The sequence below is a fragment of the Lepidochelys kempii genome, chromosome 9 (genome assembly GCF_965140285.1).
Source record: "Lepidochelys kempii isolate rLepKem1 chromosome 9, rLepKem1.hap1, whole genome shotgun sequence".
NCBI lineage: Eukaryota > Metazoa > Chordata > Testudines > Cheloniidae > Lepidochelys > Lepidochelys kempii.
The window spans coordinates 23,255,701-23,277,419 of NC_136388.1; the positions used below are offsets into that span (position 1 = coordinate 23,255,701).

General features: G+C 44.7%; 2 protein-coding genes across 3 annotated transcripts in view; one reads left to right on the plus strand and one right to left on the minus strand.

Moving 5' to 3' along the window:
- Nucleotides 1–1,023: 1,023 nt before the first annotated feature.
- RARRES1 (retinoic acid receptor responder 1) lies at nt 1,024–18,060 on the plus strand. The gene is made up of 6 exons (XM_073359554.1): nt 1,024–1,410; nt 12,157–12,219; nt 13,077–13,251; nt 13,997–14,133; nt 17,307–17,369; nt 17,455–18,060. Exons 1-6 carry the CDS (start codon nt 1,186–1,188, stop codon nt 17,617–17,619), a joined length of 828 nt encoding a protein of 275 aa, XP_073215655.1. The 5' UTR covers nt 1,024–1,185; the 3' UTR covers nt 17,620–18,060.
- Nucleotides 18,061–21,218: 3,158 nt separating this feature from the next.
- The window catches only part of GFM1 (G elongation factor mitochondrial 1), a 41,600-nt gene continuing 41,099 nt past the window's right edge, over nt 21,219–21,719 (minus strand). For both annotated transcript variants that reach the window (XM_073359551.1, XM_073359553.2), the window contains exon 18: nt 21,219–21,684. In XM_073359551.1, the coding sequence (XP_073215652.1) occupies nt 21,553–21,684 (132 nt within the window). In that variant the 3' untranslated portion in view covers nt 21,219–21,552. The remainder of the gene's footprint in view (nt 21,685–21,719) is intronic.

The window sequence follows — 21,719 nt, forward strand, 5'->3', positions numbered from 1 at the left end:
CCATAGTCCATGATTGTCCAATGCCTCTTTTATTACACTGTGGTTCATTTTTGTCTGGTTTTATCTGGTGCCGTACAGCTGTGTGTTGCCACAACTGAGCCTGCAAGGCTTTTAGTGTTCCATGTTTCCTGTGTTGTTTGACTAATGGTCTGTGGCAACTCCTATTTCCTTGGGAACAAGACTGCTCCCAGACTCAGGGAAGCGTGCCGTGGATTTGCTTTCCCCTTGGCATGTGTAATTCCTCCTCTGTTTAAATCCAGGACTGTGCAGATTCCTCATTCATACTCATCACAAGCTTTGACAGGTCTAGATTTACACTCAGCCAGACTCCTGGGGATCTCAAACACTGTGTGTAAGACACTTTGGTCGGAAGGAATGAAAACGTTAACCTAACAAAATTGGATGCAGGGTAGTTGTAGCCCGGTCAGTCACAGGATATTAGAGAGACAAGGTGGGTGAGGCGATATCTCTTCTTGGAGAAGTTGGTGCAATAAAAGATATTACCTCACCCACTTGTCTCTTTAACCTACCAAGGTGTCTGTGGCTCATCAAAAGATATGAGACAATTGTGAGGGAGAAAGAGACTAGCCAGAGAGTGAGAATAGAAGAGGAAAGGCTGTGGGAACTCTACAGAGCACCAGGGCTGGCTTCCATGAGCTGCTCTCTTACCTCCCAGCACCTGAAAGCCTTTGGGAGTGCAAACTGGGCGAGTTGAGATCTGCCTCCCTCCCAAGCAGGCTGGGCGCTCTGGGGGTGAAGGCTGAGCAGAGGAAGGAAAGGGGGAAGAATGAGAGGCAGAAGGCAGGGAGGAGAGAAAAGGAGGGAGGGTTGGAGGAGAGACAGAGAAGAGGCAAGAAACAGGGGAAGGGGTTAAGGTGAAGGGGGGAAGGAGAAAGGTTCTGGGGGCAAGGAGAGAGGGACAGGCGGGAGGACTCAAGGAAGGAGCTCGGGCAGGAGGGAAGGAAAGGGAGGGAGGCCGGGGGCGGGAAAAGGGGAAGGCAAGAAGTCGCCACCGGAGACTGGACGGAGCCTCCTTGGTGGTGCTCGAGCACTTCCCGGCACTGACAGCCGGGGCAGGAGGGGCGGGGAGCCGGCCCTACCCTCACTATTTGTACTGGCGCTTGCGGGCTCAGTGCGGAGCAGCTTCTGGACGCGCAGCACCTCGAGCAGCCGGCATCGCTGAGCATGCAGCGGCGAAGCGCAGCCCGGCTCGGCCCCCTTCTGCTCCTGCTCCTGCTGCCTCTGGCGTGGGGTGAGGGCCCCTCGCCGCCCCGGGCAGACGGAGAGCTGCAAGTCTCCAACCGCCTGGCCGGGCAGGCGGCCCGGGTGGCGCTGCACTATCTCAACTACCGCCTGGGGTCGCCCAGCGCGCTGCGGGCGCTGGGACAGGTCCGGAAAGCCACGCTCAAGGTAAGGGACGGCCGGCAGCGCGGCGCGCCGAGCCGGGGAGCGTCGGGTACCGCACCGAGCAAAGCGCAGCGTTCGGGTACCGCACCGAGCACAGGGCAGAGCCCCGAGCTGGGGAGTGCCCGGGTACCGCACCGAGCACAGGGCAGAGCCCCGAGCTGGGAAGTGCCCGGGTACCGCACCGAGCACAGGGCAGAGCCCCGAGCTGGGAAGTGCCCGGGTACCGCACCGAGCACAGGGCAGAGCCCCGAGCTGGGGAGTGCCCGGGTACCGCACCGAGCACAGGGCAGAGCCCCGAGCCCTCTTGTTCCCTGGGTACCGCACCGAGCAAAGGGCAATGCTGGAGCCCGCTGGTGCCTGGGTACTGCACAGAACAAAGGGCAGAGCCCCGAGCCGGGGAGTATCCAGGTACCGCCCGGAGCAAAGGGCAATGCCCCGAGCCCTCTTGTTCCCTGGGTACCGCACCGAGCAAAGGGCAATGCTGGAGCCCGCTGGTGCCTGGGTACTGCACAGAACAAAGGGCAGAGCCCCGAGCCGGGGAGTATCCAGGTACCGCCCGGAGCAAAGGGCAATGCCCCGAGCCCGCTGGTGCCCGGGTGCCGCACCGAGCAAAGGGCAATGCTGGAGCCCGCTGGTGCCTGGGTACTGCACAGAACAAAGGGCAGAGCCCCGAGCCGGGGAGTATCCAGGTACCGCCCGGAGCAAAGGGCAATGCCCCGAGCCCGCTGGTGCCCGGGTGCCGCACCGAGCAAAGGGCAATGCTGGAGCCCGCTGGTGCCTGGGTACTGCACAGAACAAAGGGCAGAGCCCCGAGCCGGGGAGTATCCAGGTACCGCCCGGAGCAAAGGGCAATGCCCCGAGCCCGCTGGTGCCCGGGTGCCGCACAGAGCAAAGGGCAATGCCCCGAGCCCGCTGGTGCCTGGGTACTGCACAGAACAAAGGGCAGAGCCCCGAGCCGGGGAGTATCCAGGTACCGCCCGGAGCAAAGGGCAATGCCCCGAGCCCGCTGGTGCCCGGGTGCCGCACAGAGCAAAGGGCAATGCCCCGAGCCCGCTGGTGCCTGGGTACCGCACAGAACAAAGGGCAATGCCAGAGCCCACTGGTGCCCGGGTGCTGCACCGAGCAAGGGGCAATGCTGGAGCCCGCTGGTGCCCGGGTGCCGCACCGAGCAAAGGGCAATGCCCCGAGCCCGCTGGTGCCCGGGTGCCGCTCCGAGCAAAGGGCAATGCCCCGAGCCCGCTGGTGCCCGGGTGCCGCTCCGAGCAAAGGGCAATGCCAGAGCCCGCTGGTGCCCGGGTGCCGCACCGAGCAAGGGGCAATGCCCCGAGCCCGCTGGTGCCCGGGTGCCGCACCGAGCAAGGGGCAATGCCCCGAGCCCGCTGGTGCCCGGGTGCCGCACCGAGCAAGGGGCAATGCCCCGAGCCCGCTGGTGCCCGGGTGCCGCACCGAGCAAGGGGCAATGCCCCGAGCCCGCTGGTGCCCGGGTGCCGCACCGAGCAAGGGGCAATGCCCCGAGCCCGCTGGTGCCCGGGTGCCGCACCGAGCAAAGGGCAATGCCCCGAGCCCGCTGGTGCTCGGGTGCCGCACCGAGCAAAGGGCAATGCCGGAGCCCGGGTACTGCACTGAGCAAAAGGCAGAGCCCTGACCCAGGGAGTGCCTGGGTACTGCACCGAGCCCGCATACCACACCGAGCAAAGGGCAGTGCCTGGAGCCTGCTGGTGCCTGGGCAACGCACAGAGCAAAGGGCAATGCCCAACTCTGGAGCCCACTTGTTCCCTGGTAACACACCGAGCAAAGGGTATTACACAGAGTTTGCTGGTGCTCAGGGTAACACACAGAGCAAAAGGCCATGCCAGTAGCCCACTTGTTCCCTGGATAATGCACAGAGAAAAAGGCATTGCACCGAGTGTGTGGTACTGGGATAATGCACACAGCAAAGAGTAATACACTGAGCCCACTTGCAAATAGCACAATGCACACATTTCAGACCCTGACACCTCAGCGGTTTTCATAGGGAGACGATGGAGAAGGACTTGGATTTAGTATTCTTGTGTGTCAGGGGCTGGATGGTGTAAAGGAGACAAGCAAAGGGAGACAGGAGGGCTGGAGGAACCACTTCCAAAGGAAAGGTGAAAGAAGGGTTGTGAGAGGGACCAATAAACCCCCCTCAATGTGCCCACTGGTACTTCCAAGCAGCAAATTTTCTAATAAATTACGAATTACACTCCTGGCCACGGGCTCCTGAGCAAGCTGCTAGAATAGCAGCCGTTTCCCAAATGGTCAGTGCTAGCCCCTGAATATGTCTAGAAGCACTTCAGCAGCCAGTGCATACAGAGTTAAACTATTCATCAACTCTCTGCGACCAAACCAGCCCATAAAAACAAAGGCAGGCAGTCTACTACACACTTCATTAACATTAAAACAGCTCTTGAAATGCCCTGGTCCCTAGTGAAATAGTCTATTTGTCACGGCAACTGTGAATTCTCTTCAGATTTAGCAAACCTCATGCTAATTTTTATGCTAACGCTTAATTTTTAACAAAAAAAAAAAACCTAAACTGCTTCCAAACTCCATGTTTCCAAAGAATTTTCTGCTGGAAAGTACAATGGCCTCTTGTGTTCAATCTTCATCTTGCAAACATAGAATACTAAGGCTGCCAAATGAGTAACTGCACTGGCAGAAAGGGTTTACAGTGTATATGTGATTATAGTATCTTTTGCTATGACTGCAAGAAAGAAATCATCTACTTCCTTAAACTTGTAGAGTTTAGATTACATTTTGGATTAAATGAACAATTTCAGTGTCCTGTAAGAGAATAAAAGGTGCAACAAAGGAGAACACCTATTGCCCTATGGCCATTGATCGTACTGAAATCAATGGTGTCTGATAGAAATGGGCATAGCCCCTGGGCGTGCTTTTACATTCTAGCGTGTTATGGGCTAACCAAGAAATCTAGGTCAGTGCTTCCAGCCTTAGCTCTTATTTCTTCATTTATGTTACATAGATATTACCTTGGTGTCAGCCTCTTCTGGAACATACATAAAATGACATTTTGCACACAACGAAAGTCCTATGCTTAAAGCTAGTGGAAGGCGAGCAGAGTGACTCTTCAGTGTAACACGTTTGTGCCTTGAAAGAAATCTAAAGTCAAGGGGTGGGTATGTGGTAGGATTTTAGATCATCTGAAATTAAATTGGTGCTGGTTCTTGGCAGCTTTCAAGACTTTGTAAATAGGCTGGGACAATCCTCAAGCTACCATATAGCTCAAAACACTAACCGTCCTATGTGCCTTACATTTTTACCTCTTGATGCTGTTTCTTAGTTGCCAATCATAAAACAGACAGGCCTAAGAGAGCATGCAGACAGGTTAAAGGTTCCAGCTCTGGGACTCTGTCAAAAGCAAGGTTTTGAAATTGACAAAGTTTGGTCTGAGGCCACTATGTTGAGAGAAACCAGTGCTTTGCAAACACAGGTATGTTTCATTCCCCTCGGTGGGTCATCTTTTCCTTCCTAGAGGCTGGCCACAGCCTGAATCACTTCAGGTTTAAAATTCTGCCCTCACAATCCACCATATCACGTACAACACTGAAGCAATACCCAAAAACACTGACACGCAGAAGCAGCTTTGAGTGGATTTTACAGAGAATCTCTCTAGCCCACCTGTCCAGAGAAAAGCAAATTAATAAGGAGACATGTAAACAGGGCTAATACATTCTAATACACTTAGTTAAATGACCTCCCTGCTTCTTTTGATAGCAATATTTGTAACAGAATTTGATATGGATACACTAAGTGTATGTTATGAATTAATTGATTTCCTACTTAAAAACCTTGAAATCTTATCTCTATTTCATTTTGTGCTCCTGGCTTAAACAAACACTTAAGTAGTTTATGTCCAAAATATAGTAGAAAAAAAGTTTTATAAAACCTATGATTAGATTCCAGCCCCGCCCCATAATTTTAAAAAGTTGTATTTGAATGGGAAAAGAGAAACTGACAACAAAGGTAAAACTTCCTAATCTTTTGACCAAGCTGTAGCACTTGCTCAGATTCCAGTGTCATGAAAGCTCATGCTCAAATAAATTGGTTAGTCTCTAAGGTGCCACAAGTACTCCTTTTCTTTTTGCGAATACAGACTAACACGGCTGTTACTCTGAAACATGCATTATTAGAGCGTTCTAAGTTCTAAGGGTTGAGCTGTCTCTCCAGAAATGTATCAGGATGCTGAACAGTATAATTGCCTATGTTAGAAATCTTTAAATGAAAGACAACGGAAGAAAAGTTAACTCTTTAGGGGCTACAAAGAAACATACATTTCCTGGCCCGAGAAGAACAAGTATTTTTTAATTTTCTTACAATTATAAGAATGATGATCATTGTGTATGACTGATACTTTGTTTTAATTAAGTCTGGGCCTGATCCAGAACCCACTGAAGTCAGTGCAAAGATTGGGGGAAACCTGGGGCCAGTATTATGCCCCTTTCACCTTCTGTTCCCATAGTTGCTGCTGCCATTATTGCTGGCTGCTCCTTCCCAGCGGGGAGTCAGCCATGGGAGCAGCGTGACAGAGCCAGGAGTAACAGTTGCTGGCTATCCCCACACAGCCCAGCAGGACACTTGACATCTCAGTTAGTTTGCAGGGATAATGACAGGGCTGGTAGATGTATGTCTGTCACACAAGGTGCATGATACTTGGCAATCCTGTCTAGAACCTTTCTAAAGCAGCTATTCTAGTATACTGAGAACTGAAAATCTATCATGGAAGTTGGATGAAGTTTATCCCAACAATAAGCTAGGTATCCGTCAGCCCAGACATTCAGCAGAGAAATGTCAACATAAACCGTTAAATTATTTTCTTTCCTCTTCTGAAATCCTCCAGAGACTTCCTGGTTGGCTGACAATAACCCAGCATACATTGTTTGATGTCCTATATCCTGGAGGTCTCATTTAGACCCATGGACTTGGGGTCATGTAATAATGCATTCTGGGATATCATCTGCTAACCTTGAAGTGAGAGTGAAAGTGAAGACAGTGAAAATCTTTTCATAGAAGGCAGGAAAGGAAGAATTTTAAAAAGGCTAGTTAAATAAAAACTTATTTCTGTGCCAGATGCTGCCCCCATTGTGTTGATAGGGAAATCTTTCAACACATCTTTCTTTACTTAAGTCAGTTTGTACTTTAGCTTTGCAGCTCACCCTTGAAAATTTTCTAAAAACCCATGTACCAGATGGCATAGTTACAAATAAAGAGATTACATCCATTTCAAAGAAGCATATAATTCTATATTTACATGATAACAGATATATACAAAATTATGATAGATTTTATTTCTTTCATTAATATTTATTTTAAACAAGTAAAATGAAACTACTGCAGTTTTTGTCATGGAATTTGTTTGTCATACTTAAAGTTATCTCAGTAATAATAATACAATGAAAATGTTTCTCAAGAGACAGAAAGGGATGAGGCCACCATTAAGGATAAGCATCGTGGAAGGAAAAACACAGCATTTATTATATGACTTAGGACATTTCTGATAGGGAAGTTTTGGATTAGCTACATAGTGGCTACTGCAAGTATTTTAAGCCTCAAAGCATGCAGGCAGACTGCTGCATCTGTGCAAGGCTGCAGTGACTTTAACGAGGCTCCCCAAGGGTTCAGAAGTCCCCCCCACTCACTGTCAATGGCAGTCTCAAACCCCTATTTCTTCTATTTTAAAAGTATTATAATCCCCTTGGTGGTAATTATTTCATGTTAACTGTGTTAACACAGGACCCTAAAATATTTTTTCTGCTATGGCAATATATGGAAATAATTCCCTGTGTCCCTTTAAGGCTAAATTGCAAGCTGACATAGGGCCCATCTCTCCTTAGTGCTGAGTGCCTCCCACAGGGTGCTCAATCCCTCCCAATACTGGGTCTTGGTTTCTATGCCACAAACACTTATAACACCTTCGTAAGTCGCTCATAAAACTCCAGGCAGCTACTTTGTTACTATACTAAGAATGCCTGTTCATTTAATAGCCTTTGTCATTTTGACTTGATGGTTGAGTAGATCAAAAGGACAACACATTGTTAGCTAGGGCTCAAAGTGGAAGGGAAAAAGAAAAGAAAAGCAGATTATGAGGGTCAACATTCAGTCTCCCTGCCCTCTGAGGCCAAACAAGCTATTTTAAAGTTGTGTAAGTGGCTAATCCACTGTCGCCTCTTATCTGAAATATATAACCACATGTATATACATAGTGCAGATGCCAGACCCACAGCTTTGCTCTCCTAGTAAACTTTTACAAACATTTGATAGTAATAGCTGCCTGGAGAAAAAAAAGTGTGTGTGTGTAAGGAGAGCCAAGTTTGGATAAGTAAAATATGTGCACACCTGCTCAAGGTTCTAACCTCTAACACTGTACAAAAAGCCAGAATTCTTTTCACTGTTCACTTGGGGAGGATCACATGCAAAACAAATATAAGATTAACAAATTGTAGTAATTTTTGCTATCATACAGTAATTTACCTTTACATTTAAACACACACATTTGGTAAACAACTAGCACTCTCAAATAAAATAATTAGGCACTGCAATATAGACAACCCCTTAAGGGAAAATCTGTATGACAACATCCAAATAGATTCATTTGGTTTGATTGTCTTATAATTGATTTTATCAAAGAAAAATGTGCAAACATGCCAGCCATTTAACTGATGCAAAATATTAATTTATAAGCAAGACTTCAACAGATAACTAATTTGTAAACACCCTTTACCTGTATATGTTCACTAGCTCCCAAACCATTCAAACTCCCTGCTTGCAAAAAATGAAAAAGACAAAAGTTGGTGGGAGGATAAGTGATTAACTAGCAAAGGAAGGAGCAGATCCTGCAAATACTTATTACCAGGCTTAGTACTTACTACTTTGAGTGGTACAATGGGACTATTCATGATAGCGTTTTTCAGAATCTGACCCTAAAATATTTGTTTCTGTGCAACTTGAGTGCACTTTGTCCCAGGATATTCTGTGGTTAAGCAGACCACATCAGAATTAGAGCTTGTTAGTTGAAGTGTTTCTGTAAAGATCCACTGAGGAATCTTACTGAACCATTTCAGTCAGCAATCATCATCATGAAGGACTGCAATGTTAAACAACGGTGACAAGATTTGCAGATCTGAAAATGCCACAATTTCAAATGTGTACGCTCAGACATAGGTGATGGAAATAGGGGCGCTGTAGCGCCCCCTGGCTTGAAGTGATTTCCATCATATACAGGGTTCACAGTTTGGTTCATTGGCTTTCAGCACCCCCACTTTACAAATTATTCCAGCTCCTCTGTGCTCAAATTTTCCAGTTTTCAAAAGTCTCCTGAACCTGTGTGGTAACTGTGGTACCATCGGTTATTTCCGCTCAGCAAGAATTGAATCTTTTTTGTTTCAGTCATAGCTTTTAGGAACTGAAACTTCTGATGAGATGTGAGAGTCTCTTACCTGCTAGCATCTTCAGGGATGACAGCTTCAGTCTTCACTTGTAAATCAGTGTGCAACATGACAGACATCTAAACTTTATGTCATTAAGGGAACCCCTGTAGCCTATGTTTAAAAACTCCACCTAGTCTTTCCAGCACTGATCTGAAGATGTGAGTTTCATTCTTTTGAATCTAGACTATCAGCCTCTTCAGAACAGAATCTTAATCTGTACTACCCTGGCTTTAGAACATTCCTTAATCTAAGCTCCAAATTTTGGGATGGAATGCTGTGCCCAGTATTGTACTCCCATACCATCTTCAGACCAATGTTTTGTTTTTTCTAACTTTTCAGTAAAATATATAAGCTACATGATACACACTCTGAATTAATTTTGGAGACTACACACAGCCAGGCAGAATGATTCATGGACATACTTGCATCTTTCTTCATCACCTTTCTAAGGCCCAGATCCTGCAAAGACTTATACATGTGCTTAATCTTATGCATCATGAGCAGAACCCGATTGATGTCAAAGAGACTACTGGTGGGTGCATAAAGTTAAGTACATACACAGTCTTCGCAGGACTGCTGCAAAGACAGCTCTTAGGCTGTATACACTTTCAATGTGAATCAGCCTGATGTCCATATCTAACAGTTGTTTTGGAAGGTTTCTGCTTTTCTCTTTGTCAAACATGTCCTTTTTACTTATCTATCACATGAAAAACCATAATCAAATGGAAGTCTGGGTTACATTTTTAGAGAACATTATTTCTGATAAAGTGACGGAAGTAGTCTTTGCACACTCTACTTTGCTACTCTGTGATCACAGCATCCTCAGTAATAATTGATTATAATTCAGAGTGGACTCACACTAATTTGGCATTCAGTATAATGAGAAGGGAAGAATCTTCTGTCCAGTGGGCCCTAATCATCACTTCTTCCTGACAGAGATCCATCTGAAAGTCAGCCGAGGAAGAACTCACCTGGTTTCTAGGTCATTGGGAATGCAGCGACCATGTATGACTGTGGCCTGGGAATAGAACAGACAAAGGCAGACACAAAGTTGAAATTGGTTTCCATGGCCCTTCAGAATAAGCAGCAGAGTCAATGACTGTAGGTTAGCAGAAACATTTGCAGACTGCCAGGGCCTTTGTAGACTTGAAGCTGCATAGATGTCTTTGGGCCGGATAGGATCCTTAGTAGCAATTTGTATTGTTCTGTAACAAATGCATATACATATTTGTGCTCCCCTGACTGCATCTGGTTTCCATTGCTCATAGCTGGGACTAAAATAGAACCTATTTTCATAGTAGAAGTGGTGCTACTATTAAGTTTTGGTTTTGATAGGTTGAACAAATTGAATGGAGAAAGAACAGCAGAATTTAGTTTCACACTATGCTGATTTTTAAAGCTGGCTCAGTTGGCACAGTTTTGCTTCAAGTAGAAATGGGGCATAACTGAATTTCTGAAGCACGGAGGGAGAATCAAACATCTTTCTAAAAATATATGCACCAAATTACACCCCTTTCAACTGGTGGTAAAGCCAAGCTAGTTCAAGCTCCATGTTTAAATAAAAATGGGTCTTATGCAGTGATGAGCTGCCAAAATCTTAACAACGGGTTCCCACCTCACCCCACAAGGGGGTTGTTGCCCACCTCCGCCCCCCGGGACTCCTGCCCCATCCAACCCCCCCCGTGTTCCTTGAGCCCCCCCCACAGCCCCTGCCCCATCCACCCCCCTCCCCGTCTGCCCCCAGAACCAGGCAGGAGGGTCTCATGGGCCACCGTAGTGGGTACCCACCCCACCCCTAAGAGCCAGAGGCACCTGCCAGGGGGAGTCCCAGCAGTGCTTACCTGGGGCAGCTCCCAGGAAGCATCCAGCAGGTCCCTCTGGCTCCTAGGGGCGGGGGAGCATAGCTTGGGGGGGAGCAGAGGGAGCGGCCACTCCCCCCACTGATCACATCAAAAGTGGCGCCTTAGGCGCCGACTCCACGGGGAAAATTTGGTGGGTGCAGAGCACCCACCGGCAGCCCCAGCCCCGCACTCGGCCCCAGCTCACCTCCGTCTCCTCCCCTGAACCCACCGCCCCACTCTGCTTCTCCGCCCCCTCCCCTGGCTTCCCGCGAATCAGCTGTTCAGCGGGAAGCCAGGGCGGACTGAGAAGCAAGCTGCAGCTTCCTGCTCAGGCTGAGGGTGGCGGAGGTGAGCTGGGGCGGGGAGCGGTTCCCCTGCTCCGCCCCCCTCCCCCACTCCCCCGGTTACCTGCTGCGGCGCGGACGGCCCTCCTCGTGTCCCCCCCTTCCCAGCTCACCTCCGCCTCCCTGGGCCTGAGTGGGAAGCCACGGCTTGCTTCTCAGCCCGCCCTGGCTGCCCGCGCGAACAGCTGATTCGCGGTAAGCCTGGTGGGGGGCAGAGAAGCAGAGCGGGGCGGCGCGTTCAGGAGAGGAGGCGGAGTGGAGGTGAGGTGAGCTGGGGCCGGGCGGGGAGCTGCCAGTGGTGCTCTGCACCCACTAAATTTTCCCCTTGGGTGCTCCAGGGCTGGAGCACCCGTGGAGTTGGTGCCTAAGGCGCCACTTTTGGCTGGTTAAATTTAGAAGCCCTTTTAGAACCGGTTGACCCTTGCGGAACAACCGGTTCTAAAAGGGCTTCTAAATTTAACAACCGGTCCTAGCAAACTGGTGCGAACCGGCTCCAGCTCACCTCTGGTCTTATGAGCAGTGTCTGGGCATTGGTGTTAGTAATGTAGACGGTGCCTTTCTCTGTAATGCTTTATATCTAAATCTCTTAAAGAGTTTAGCATAGTAGTTATTGTGTAAGCAAATAAAACAGCCATTTATGGATCAGCTGCTGCTGCTATTGAAGTCAATGTGAATCTTTCTATTTCCATTACTGGGAGCTGGATCAGGTCCTGTGTGCTTATTCGTAGCATGGACATTATAAAACTGGTTTTAATAAGAGCAGAAATAGTCATTAGGGCACTCAGGTTATCCCCTCATCATTTCAAGTAGTACCATGCGATCTTTAATTTCAGATTGGACAGCCAAAGCAAGGCAAAAGTGACCCCAGACACCGCCTCTAATAATGCATCGCTGTCTTGTCCATAATAACGTATTGTAGTTCCCTAGGGATACAAGGGTAAGCCACAGCATGGGTTTCCGTGCTATCACCTGAATACAGTATTTAGCAATAACCAGTAAATATTTTAATGATGACCTACCTTCGCAACCAGAACAATCTGTGCTAAAATACAATCTGAACTTCCCCTTTTATAAAGATCTTGTTTCTCTCACTTCTAGACTATCCCAGGAATTGGACATAAGTACTACCTGCAGTTCACTACAGAAGACTACAAAAGCAGCGTAAGTTTGTAATGTAAGATGGTCCTTCCTACACAAAGTACAATACTTACCCCTAAAAATACAGCTCATTTCAATGCTTTTGTGAGTGGACCCTTCATAGGGTTTATTTGCCTCAATGCCTGAGGAGGATAATCCTGACCTGGAGCTATATTGTCCCATCAAACTTTTAAGTCAAACTTCCTATTGATGTCAAAATCAATGGCACAGTATGGCCCTCATTATCCAAATGTATCTCCTGTGGTGTCCACGCTCCAAAATCTGAATACGTACTTGATGAATTTGTTGAAATTATAACCCTCACTGCACTTGCACTCCACTGGGGACTTCTCATTACTGATTTCACCATATGCATCTGGGATTCCATTACAGGCAGATCTACACCATACAGAATGATTTTTAAAATGAATCCCTGGCTCTTCTCTGAATAAAGGCCATGTTTATGATACAGGAAAAACCTGTCCAAAAGACCTCTCTTATCAGTTAATCTCCTGTTCTGAGAGAGACGATCCCAAAGTATCCCCAAGGGTACCGTGGACAGCTCTGCTCCCCTGTACTAGAAGACCAGCTCTATTAAGCAACTAATTTCTGTCTGTTGCTCAGGACAGGTCTGATTGTATTTTTTCTGAACACAGTTTACTTCAAGAGATGCAAAAGCAATAACTGATCAATCATAGGTGTTTTGCCCCAATCCTCCTAACCCTATACAAATCCTATATAGTTTCACATAACATGCCGACCGTATATGCTTTGCCTCAGAGATTAACACAATGGAGTTTTTTTGTTTTGTTTTGAAAACATGATGCATGCACATAAAGACATGGAGTGAAAGATAATAGCTTTGATATTTATGTTTTTAGCAAAACGTTGGGACTTGCCTTGCTACAGTGTTCTACCTGAAGAGGAAACCTCGACCTGCCGTTAATATAAACTGCACATATACCAAAGATCAGAAGCAAACCCGAGAAGATGACTACAGCTTTTACAAAAAAATGAGGCAACAAACCAAACCACTCATTGGAAATGATATTCCCGGTACATTCCCTTTCAGTCATTATTTTAAATTTTTGTGCTAAACAGTTTTTGTAACCACTACAAAAATCAAGCAAATATGCACAAACTTCTTTTAAAGATATTTATTTTAACAATAGCAGCTTTAAAACAAAGAGATTTTAAAAAGGGGCCAACATTCCAGAAGATTTCTGAAAAAATTTGCTGGGGCTTTGCAGGATGAAGACAACATGATGGACTAGAGATATCTGTCCGATTCGACGACATAATTCTGTGCAAAATTCTGCAATGAAAGACCCACTCTTTCGCTGCTTTTAGGGAAGTCATAGAGTATTAACAAGTGTCTCTGAGGCCACTGGTGTTCCCTCAACTGAGAGGAGGCACATAGGGGACTGACTAGTAGAATATTTGTATACTGGAAATAGAGTGATGACGTGCCTCAGTTATTTACCCACTCTGGATAGGCTCATCCTAACTCTGTCATCATGGAGACTGGGTTTCCCATTTCACTCTACACTGTGGGGACCCAGTGGATAATGTTGCTTGCTAAACTCAACTCCACCAGGGTCAGCCCATGCTTTTGTATTTCTATAATTAGAAGAAGCTTATTATCAGTTCATTACCCTCTCCATTCAATATTGCAAAACAGACTTCGGGGAAACAGTTACTTCCTGGGAATAATCCAATGTCAGTGCAAAAGTGGTTTCCGGTGTGTCTGATGTAAAAGCAGAATTATTTTTACATCACTGTCTTTTACTTCCCCTCTCAGATAGCTATGGAAATATTGAACCAGCCTTGGAGCCAGCGTGGGCTTTGGCAGTTGCTGGCAGCAGCTACCTAATGTGGGAAAAGTCAACAGAGAACTTAGGCTATTTCATGGCACAAGTCAAGAATGTGAAGCAATGGGTAAGTGAAGCTGAAATTAAATCTGCATTACAAGGTTAACACATCATCTCACAATAAGCAATACATAATAAACCAACAATCAGCAGCTCCTAAACACTATCAAATATCAGATTCATACAAGTTCTCAGTATCCGAAGTGAAAGTATTTCAATCAAAAATGACTTATTTTGTCCAAGAATTTATGCAAAAAATGTTAGTACAAAGTGTGAGCCAAATCCTGCTTGCCTTACTTATGCAAATACCTCCATTGATTTCCGTAAGACTAAACATGAGAGTGAGGATTTGACCCCGTGTTACTGTAATATGCTGACTTTATACTAACTCATTCCAGTTGTCTTTTGGCCTTTTAGCTAAGCTTAAGTATAATGCCAGTTGAATATTTGACCTGCCCTCTCTCAGGGGACTATATCTTGTATCTGGAGGGTATGGAATCTGTGATCTAATAGGTTTTTTCCATCTCTAATTTCTATGATCAATATGCACAATGTGTTTAGTTTTTGGTCCTGGGTGTTTAGGGTCAGATTTTCAGAAGAAAAGGCTATGGGAAGGCTTCCCTAACTATGGGAAGATGAAAGATCCCTTTTTCAGTGGCACCCTCCAGTGGTTGATGAGGTAGAATTCTTGAACCTGGAGTAAGTCTTTATTGCCAAGTTAATTCAGATGAGCAGCATCCAGCTCTGAGCATCTTGGGTTCACCTAGCCCAGGTGTGATCAGCCAAACTGCAAAGCCATATCCAAGTTACTGTGTCCTCAGTGGTGCTGCACTCCGCCATGTATATCACTAGGAGTTCTTGGGGCACATGCCATGGTTCTTTGTGCTGAAGTAAGATGAGCTGCCGTGGTTCTTTCCCAGTGAATTGTGGGAGAAACTGTCATTCCTTCTGGTTACATGGGAGAAATTGTGGGAGCGCACTGGAGGACCATCAGCATTGGAGTGATTTAGCTGATGTCATCATTTCAAAGTGAGTTACCAGCTCAAGTGAAAGCAGCATCTGAGCTTTAACCGACAGCCCCAGCAGGGACAGCTAGCTCAGGCTGAAAACACACCACCACACTTGGGTGAGAGGGTTTTGTGTGTGGATGGAGGGGAGTTAGCAGCAAACCCCAAGTTAACTCTCCAGTGGAGACATACCCTTCAGCATCTATGGCCATAGTTAGCCATTTCAACAGGTGGTACTTGGTGCCTGCAGCTCCAGAGGCAATCCTGGCAATTACAGAACAGCAAGCCTAACTCCAGTACCAGGCAAATTGGTTGATACTATAGTAAAGAACAGAATTATCAGACACATTTATTGGGGAGAAGTCAACACAGCTTTTGTAAAGGGAAATCATGCCTCACCAATCTATTTGGAGTCTTTGAGAGGGTCAATAAACATGTGGACAAGAGTGACCCAGTGAATACAGTGTACTTGGACTTTCACAAAGCCTTTGACAAGGTCCCTCACTAAAGGCTCTTAAGCAAGGTAAGCAGTCATGGGATAAGAGGAAAGGTCCTCTCATGGACTGTTAACTGATTAAAAGACAGGAAACAAAGGGCAGGAATAAATGTTCAGTTTTCAGAATGGGGAGAGGTAAATAGTACTGTCCCCCAGGGATCTGTACTGGGCCAGTGCTGTTCAATATATTCATAACTGATGTGGAAAAAGGGGTAAACAGTGAGCTGGCAAAATTTGCAGAACATACAAAATTACTCATGATAGTTAAGTCCAGAGCAGACTGTGAAGAGTTACAAGAGGATCTCACAAGATGGGATCTAAATTAGCTTTTGCCACTCAAGAAATAGATCTTGGAGTTGTGGATAGTCCTCTGAAAACATCAGCTGAACGAGCAGCAGCAGTCAAAAAGGCTAACAGAATGTTTGGAACCATTAGGAAAAGGATAGATAATGAAACAGAAAATATCATAATTCCATTATATAAATCCATGGTATGCCTTGAATACTGCATACAATTATGGTTGCCCCATCTTAAAAGAGATATATTAGAATTGGAAAAGATACAGAGAAGGGCAACAAAAATTATTAAGTGTATGGAACAGCTTCCGTATGACAAGAGATTAAAAATACTGGATCTAGTCAACTTGGAAAAGAGACAATTAAGGGGGATATGACAGGTCTATAAAATCATGATTGGCTTAGCTAAAGTGAATAAGGAAGTGTTATTTACTCCTTCACATAAACACATGAACCAGGGGTCACCCAATGAAATTAATAGGCAGCAGGTTTAAAACAAACCAAAGGAAGTATTTATTTACACAACACAGTCAACCTGTGGAACTCATTGCCAGTGGATGTAGTGAAGGCCAAAACTATAATGGTGTTCAAAAGAGAAGTAAATAAGTTCATGGATGATAGGTCCATCAACAGCTATTAGCCAAGATGGTCAGGGATGCAACCCCTCACTCTGGGTGTCCCAAGCCTCTGACTGCCAGAAGCTGCGAGTGGGTAACGGGATGGATCACTCGATGTTTGCCTGTTCTGTTCATTCCCTCTGAAGCACCAGGCATTGGCCACTGTCAGAGGACAGGATTCTGGGCTAGATGGACTATTGCTCTGACCTAGTATGGCCATTATGTTCTTATGACAAGTCATGTTTAGCATCATGTCAACTATTCATGGGTAAACAAAGAGCTACGTTTTACATCATGTTTTTACCACAACTCTCAATGTCATATTTCATCATGACCTAATTTGCTAGTAAAGAAAAACCTTCCTAGAGATAACTCAAGAACAATGGATCTTTGAGCTGGATAGATCTCAGGGATGGTGCAGCCCCACTGCTTTGGGAAGGTGACGAGTCTGGGGCTCAAGGGAGAGGACAGTAGGATATCCCCTACTATATGAGAGGAAGAAAGGGCAAGGCTGAAAGTCTCAAGGAGGGTTATGCTTTTGCTTAGGTGTGTGTTATATGCTGGTCTAGGAGGGGGCACAGGAAGTGATGGGAAAACACACAGATCCTGTTGGGTGTGTTCCTTAGTTCAGAGCTTGAGATGAAGGAGAGTCCATCCATAGCCCACACAATGCCCACACAATGAAAAAGCCCACACAATGAATCAGAAAGCTACAGCATGTATTAAATATCTAACTGGCCGTACTAATGGAACCGGGAAGAATTGCTTCTGAACATTAGTCTCATTTTGGTTGACCCTCTTCGTTGTCTTTTGTGTGCATCCAGATAACCAAAGATGATTCGATTGACTTTGACTACTCGGTTGTACTACATGAAATTCCAACACAGGTACAAAAACACATATTGTCTGAAATCTCTTTTCATCAACAAAAAAGACAATGTAGAGATAACCTTGGTTTTGTCTGCTCTCCAGGAAATGATTTCATGCCACCTCCGTGTCATTTGGACTCCTGGTCATCCCCTGAAAGTGAAGTACTTCTGCTCGTCAGAGAATCAATGGTCAGAATCTGGAGAAGGGTCTGGAACAGAATCTGGGTCTACTAATGGAATTTTCAATGAGAAAGCAGCAAATATTTAAAAAGATTAATGTTGGCTTTTATATAAAGATTTGAAATGGAAAAAAATATTGCATTAATAGTTCCAATCAGTATTGTGATAACTCTTCTACACAAACTGTATTGCAATGAATTCGAAGCCTTTTAACTAGTCAACCTTCACCAAAAATAAATCTCTGTAGAATTTTTTAAATGAAAGAAATCACACATTATATCTATCTACCTAAAAATGTTCTTATAAAATAAATATATATACACACACACCCCTGATTTTATTTCACTAAGTTAGTTGTAACTCAGAATGTGAACAAAGTTAATATATTTGGATGAAAGTCTTGAGAAAAGTGTTAATTTTCCATCTCCATAAGAAAAATATTTGTCTACTAATTTTTTTAAATTTTTGAACAGAAATATGATGTTAGCTTTTAACTTATATCTACAGTAAAATAAATACCATTACATTTGGAGGAAGTTGTGTTTTATTTTTGCATGACACTGCTGATTCATTCCTCATCCTCAGCAACTCCAAGCAATCTCCATTGTGGGCATTGGTTCCAAATCCATGGCCATTACAGGCTGCAGACCAGCCTAGGCAGCACTTCTGGAAAGAGCAACAGGCAAGGCAGAGAAAAACATTCTCTATCACAAACTAAAATAAACATAAGCCAAGAAGAAGAACCTGGTGTATTCCACTGTTCTGTGACCACAACATTTTTAGTGCACAAGCTACTCCTTGACACAAAATTGTGCTCCATTATCTAAGCTTTCATTTAAAAAAAAAAAAGTTTCTAGCCCTCATGGTTAGGAAGGCAACTGTAAAAATATGGACAGAGCAAAAACTGATGTAGTGTCATCTTCCTCAGCGTGCAGACAGCCTGGAACAATTTGCTTGGAGAAGTACAAATTTTTCAGAAGAAAAATGAGGCCAAAGACCCAGGATGGTCATTCCTAGTCTATTTTTGTTTACAATATGCACAGAGTTCCTGTTATTACCTTGAACAAAGATGGACAAAACAGAAAAAGCTTTGCACAGATGTATCCCCACAGCAGGTCTCCAGCAAACAGCTGTTTTCAAGTTACCCAGCTAGTACTCTCAGACTGTCTTTTCTACTGCTGCCTTTTTGCCCCATCCCAAACATATTAAAGTCCTTTTGTAAGAACATTCATAGTTTTTCACTCAAAATTCCTTGCCCTAAGCCACATGTTCTAGGTTTAGGGCAATTGGGGTGTCCCCTTACCTCCCACTCTTAAATCTATGCCAATCTATCTGGGATTGTCTTAATACCAAGGAAAACAGCATTTTTACTTATAATAAGTTAAAGGAATTCCTTGCAATAGGTGAACTACTATGGTCTAAATTCTCGGCTAAATTCTCCCAGTCAAATGTTTTAATCAGAGTCATCAAGCTCAGTCTGTATGGAGGGGGGGGCAACTTAAATAACAGTATTTCAACCAGTAAGCCCAGATTCAACAAAGTATTTATTTTCAAAGCTTTGCCACTTTGTTAGAATGTTTTGGTCCTTTCTGTTCTTGCTCCCTGAGAGGACAGCTGCCTCACAAACCCATGAACAGCTGAAATTCACCCACCTGATGCAATGGACTATTCATTTACTGAAAGTAGGAGCACTGCCTCTTTTTCCATGAAAATTGAGATTGGTGACAGATACAAAGATAGAAGTGACCCCTCAAAATTCTTGAACAAACTAATGGTTACTACCCAAAGAGAAGACAATGGAGCGGTCTGGACTGTTACTGAAACTCCTTATACAGGATGTGTTACCATGTTACAGATCCAACAAAACCTGTGCAAGACACCATCCTTCCCCCACCAAACCACCAAGAAATCTATAGGGTCTGAGTCTTATTCACTCACGTAGGTTTATATTGGTGTAATTCCACTGACAAACATGGAGTTTCTCCAATTAACACTAGTGCGAGATCAGAATTAGGGCCTAAATTCTATCTGAGCGTTATTCTAAAGCCACTTGTATTGAGCAACCAGCTTTTGTCAGTCCCTTCAATAACCATATCACCCTGTATTCCTGTAGAGAGATTTTTGACCTAAATTCAGGAAACTCTTATGACCTTTACATTGATAAATCTGGGTCTATGTAAGCTATTTGTTAAAAAAAAAAAAAGGGATCCTCTGATAAGAGGACAAAATGAGGGCCACAAATATATGGAAAATAAGTGACAATTACCCAGTTTTTACTTTCTCAAATATATCCTTATTACTTTTATGAGGGGGTTTATCTGTTTGTGGCAAAGGAAGATCCTGCTAGAACATTTATTTTACTGGATTACAAAGGAATAAGCAACGTGTGGGGCACTTTTAAAGGCCAAATCCAGTTGATCTTATTCACAAGAGTACTCCAGCTGAGAATAGCTACATACATGAGCCGGGCAAGCAGGATTTGATTCTATGAGGTTTAGTGTGCATGGAGCTAGATGCATCTGTTTTGTGTCTATGTGCACCTGGCAAATCCTTGAAATTGTATTTGTTTACAATAGTTATTTAAAAATAACCATCTTCGCTATCTTTTTGTGAATGCGAATGCAAAGCACGTCACTACAGTTCCATTCTGTGTCTGGATAACCAGAACAAGGTGCCAGGAACATTGTCCCAAAACGCTTTCTTGCTTTTGAGCTTCACACCCCATCCCCACCCCATGGCCTGTTAACTTGAAATCTGCAGAGAATGTTGTAAGCATAGCAGGGGTTGCAGTGGTCAGGGATGAACAAATGTGCATGTGAAAATCAAACGTTTCAGAGTAGCAGCCGTGTTAAGTCTGTATCCGCAAAAAGAAAAGGAGTACTTGTGGCACCTTAGAGACTAACAAATTTATTAGAGCATAAGCTTTCGCGAGCTATGATGAAGTAAGCTGTAGCTCACGAAAGCTTATGCTTAAATAAATTTGTTAGTCTCTAAGGTGCCACAAGTTTTTGGATTTGTGCTGGAAATGGCCCACCTTGATTATCATGCACATTGTAGGGAGAGTGGTCACTTTTGATAAGCTATTACCAGCTGGAGAGTGAGTTTGTGTGTGTGGTTTTTGGAGGGGGGTGAGGGAGTGAGAGAACCTGGATTTGTGCTGGAAATGACCCACCTTGATTATCATACACATTGTGAAGAGAGTGGTCACTTTGGATGGGCTATTACCAGCAGGAGAGTGAGTTTGTGTGGGGGGGGGTGGGGGGGGCAGAGGGTGAGAAAACCTGGATTTGTGCTGGAAATGGCCCAACTTGATGATCACTTTAGATAAGCTATTACCAGCAGGACAATGGGGTGGGAGGGGGTATTGTTTCATGGTCTCTGTGTGTATATAATGTCTACTGCAGTTTCCACGGTATGCATCCGATGAAGTGAGCTGTAGCTCACAAAAGCTCATGCTCAAATAAATTGGTTAGTCTCTAAGGTGCCACAAGTACTCCTTTTCTTATTGCTAATGAGTGACTTATAGAAGCAAAGGGATCTGTTTGGGAACATCCTTTAAGGACACATTTTCATTCTATTGGATAAGAATTCTTCCACCTGATGCCCATCAAGCTGTGTAAATTTAGTCTTCTGAATTGGGATCCTAGAAGATTCAAAATTGAGGCACAATAGTCATAGTATTGTATTTTCCCAAGTAACAAAATAAAATAATTACCATATCACCATTTTAATACAAGTGCTTTAAAACAAAAAATTCAAAGACAAATTATTATTATAATTAAACAGATTTTTTTTGCTAATGAATGGAATTTGTATGTGACCATTTCAGCCGTGATCGCCAGGTAACTTCTGAATGTATCATAAAGGAAGGAGCTTTTAATAAAGATTAGGTCCTGATACAGTCTGAATTCATCTATTCACCCTGGAGGTGTTGAGTCACTGAGGTTACAGAGCTTTGCAGGAGAAAGAGTTTGTCGGAAGATTGTGAAAAGCTGCTAATTAACACTCAGGAGGAGGCAAGTCAGCTCTTGGCCTTGCCCTTTTTCACGGGAAGTTGTCCTGTTGCTTCTAGGTATTTGTGAATTAGGTCTTCTTGAATACTAGGTAAACATGGCTGGTATCTACTGTATTCCATTGTATATTCACCCTTTCCCTGAAGGGAGGGAAAAAAATCAAAGTTAGGGACAC

Coding starts and splice junctions, on each gene's coding strand:
- RARRES1 (XM_073359554.1), top strand. CDS start 1,186: ATGCAGCGGCGAAGCGCAGCCCGGCTCGGCCCCCTTCTGCTCCTGCTC. Junction 1,411..12,156: donor TCCGGAAAGCCACGCTCAAG/GTAAGGGACGGC, acceptor TCTCACTTCTAG/ACTATCCCAGGAATTGGACA. Junction 13,252..13,996: donor CATTGGAAATGATATTCCCG/GTACATTCCCTT, acceptor TTCCCCTCTCAG/ATAGCTATGGAAATATTGAA.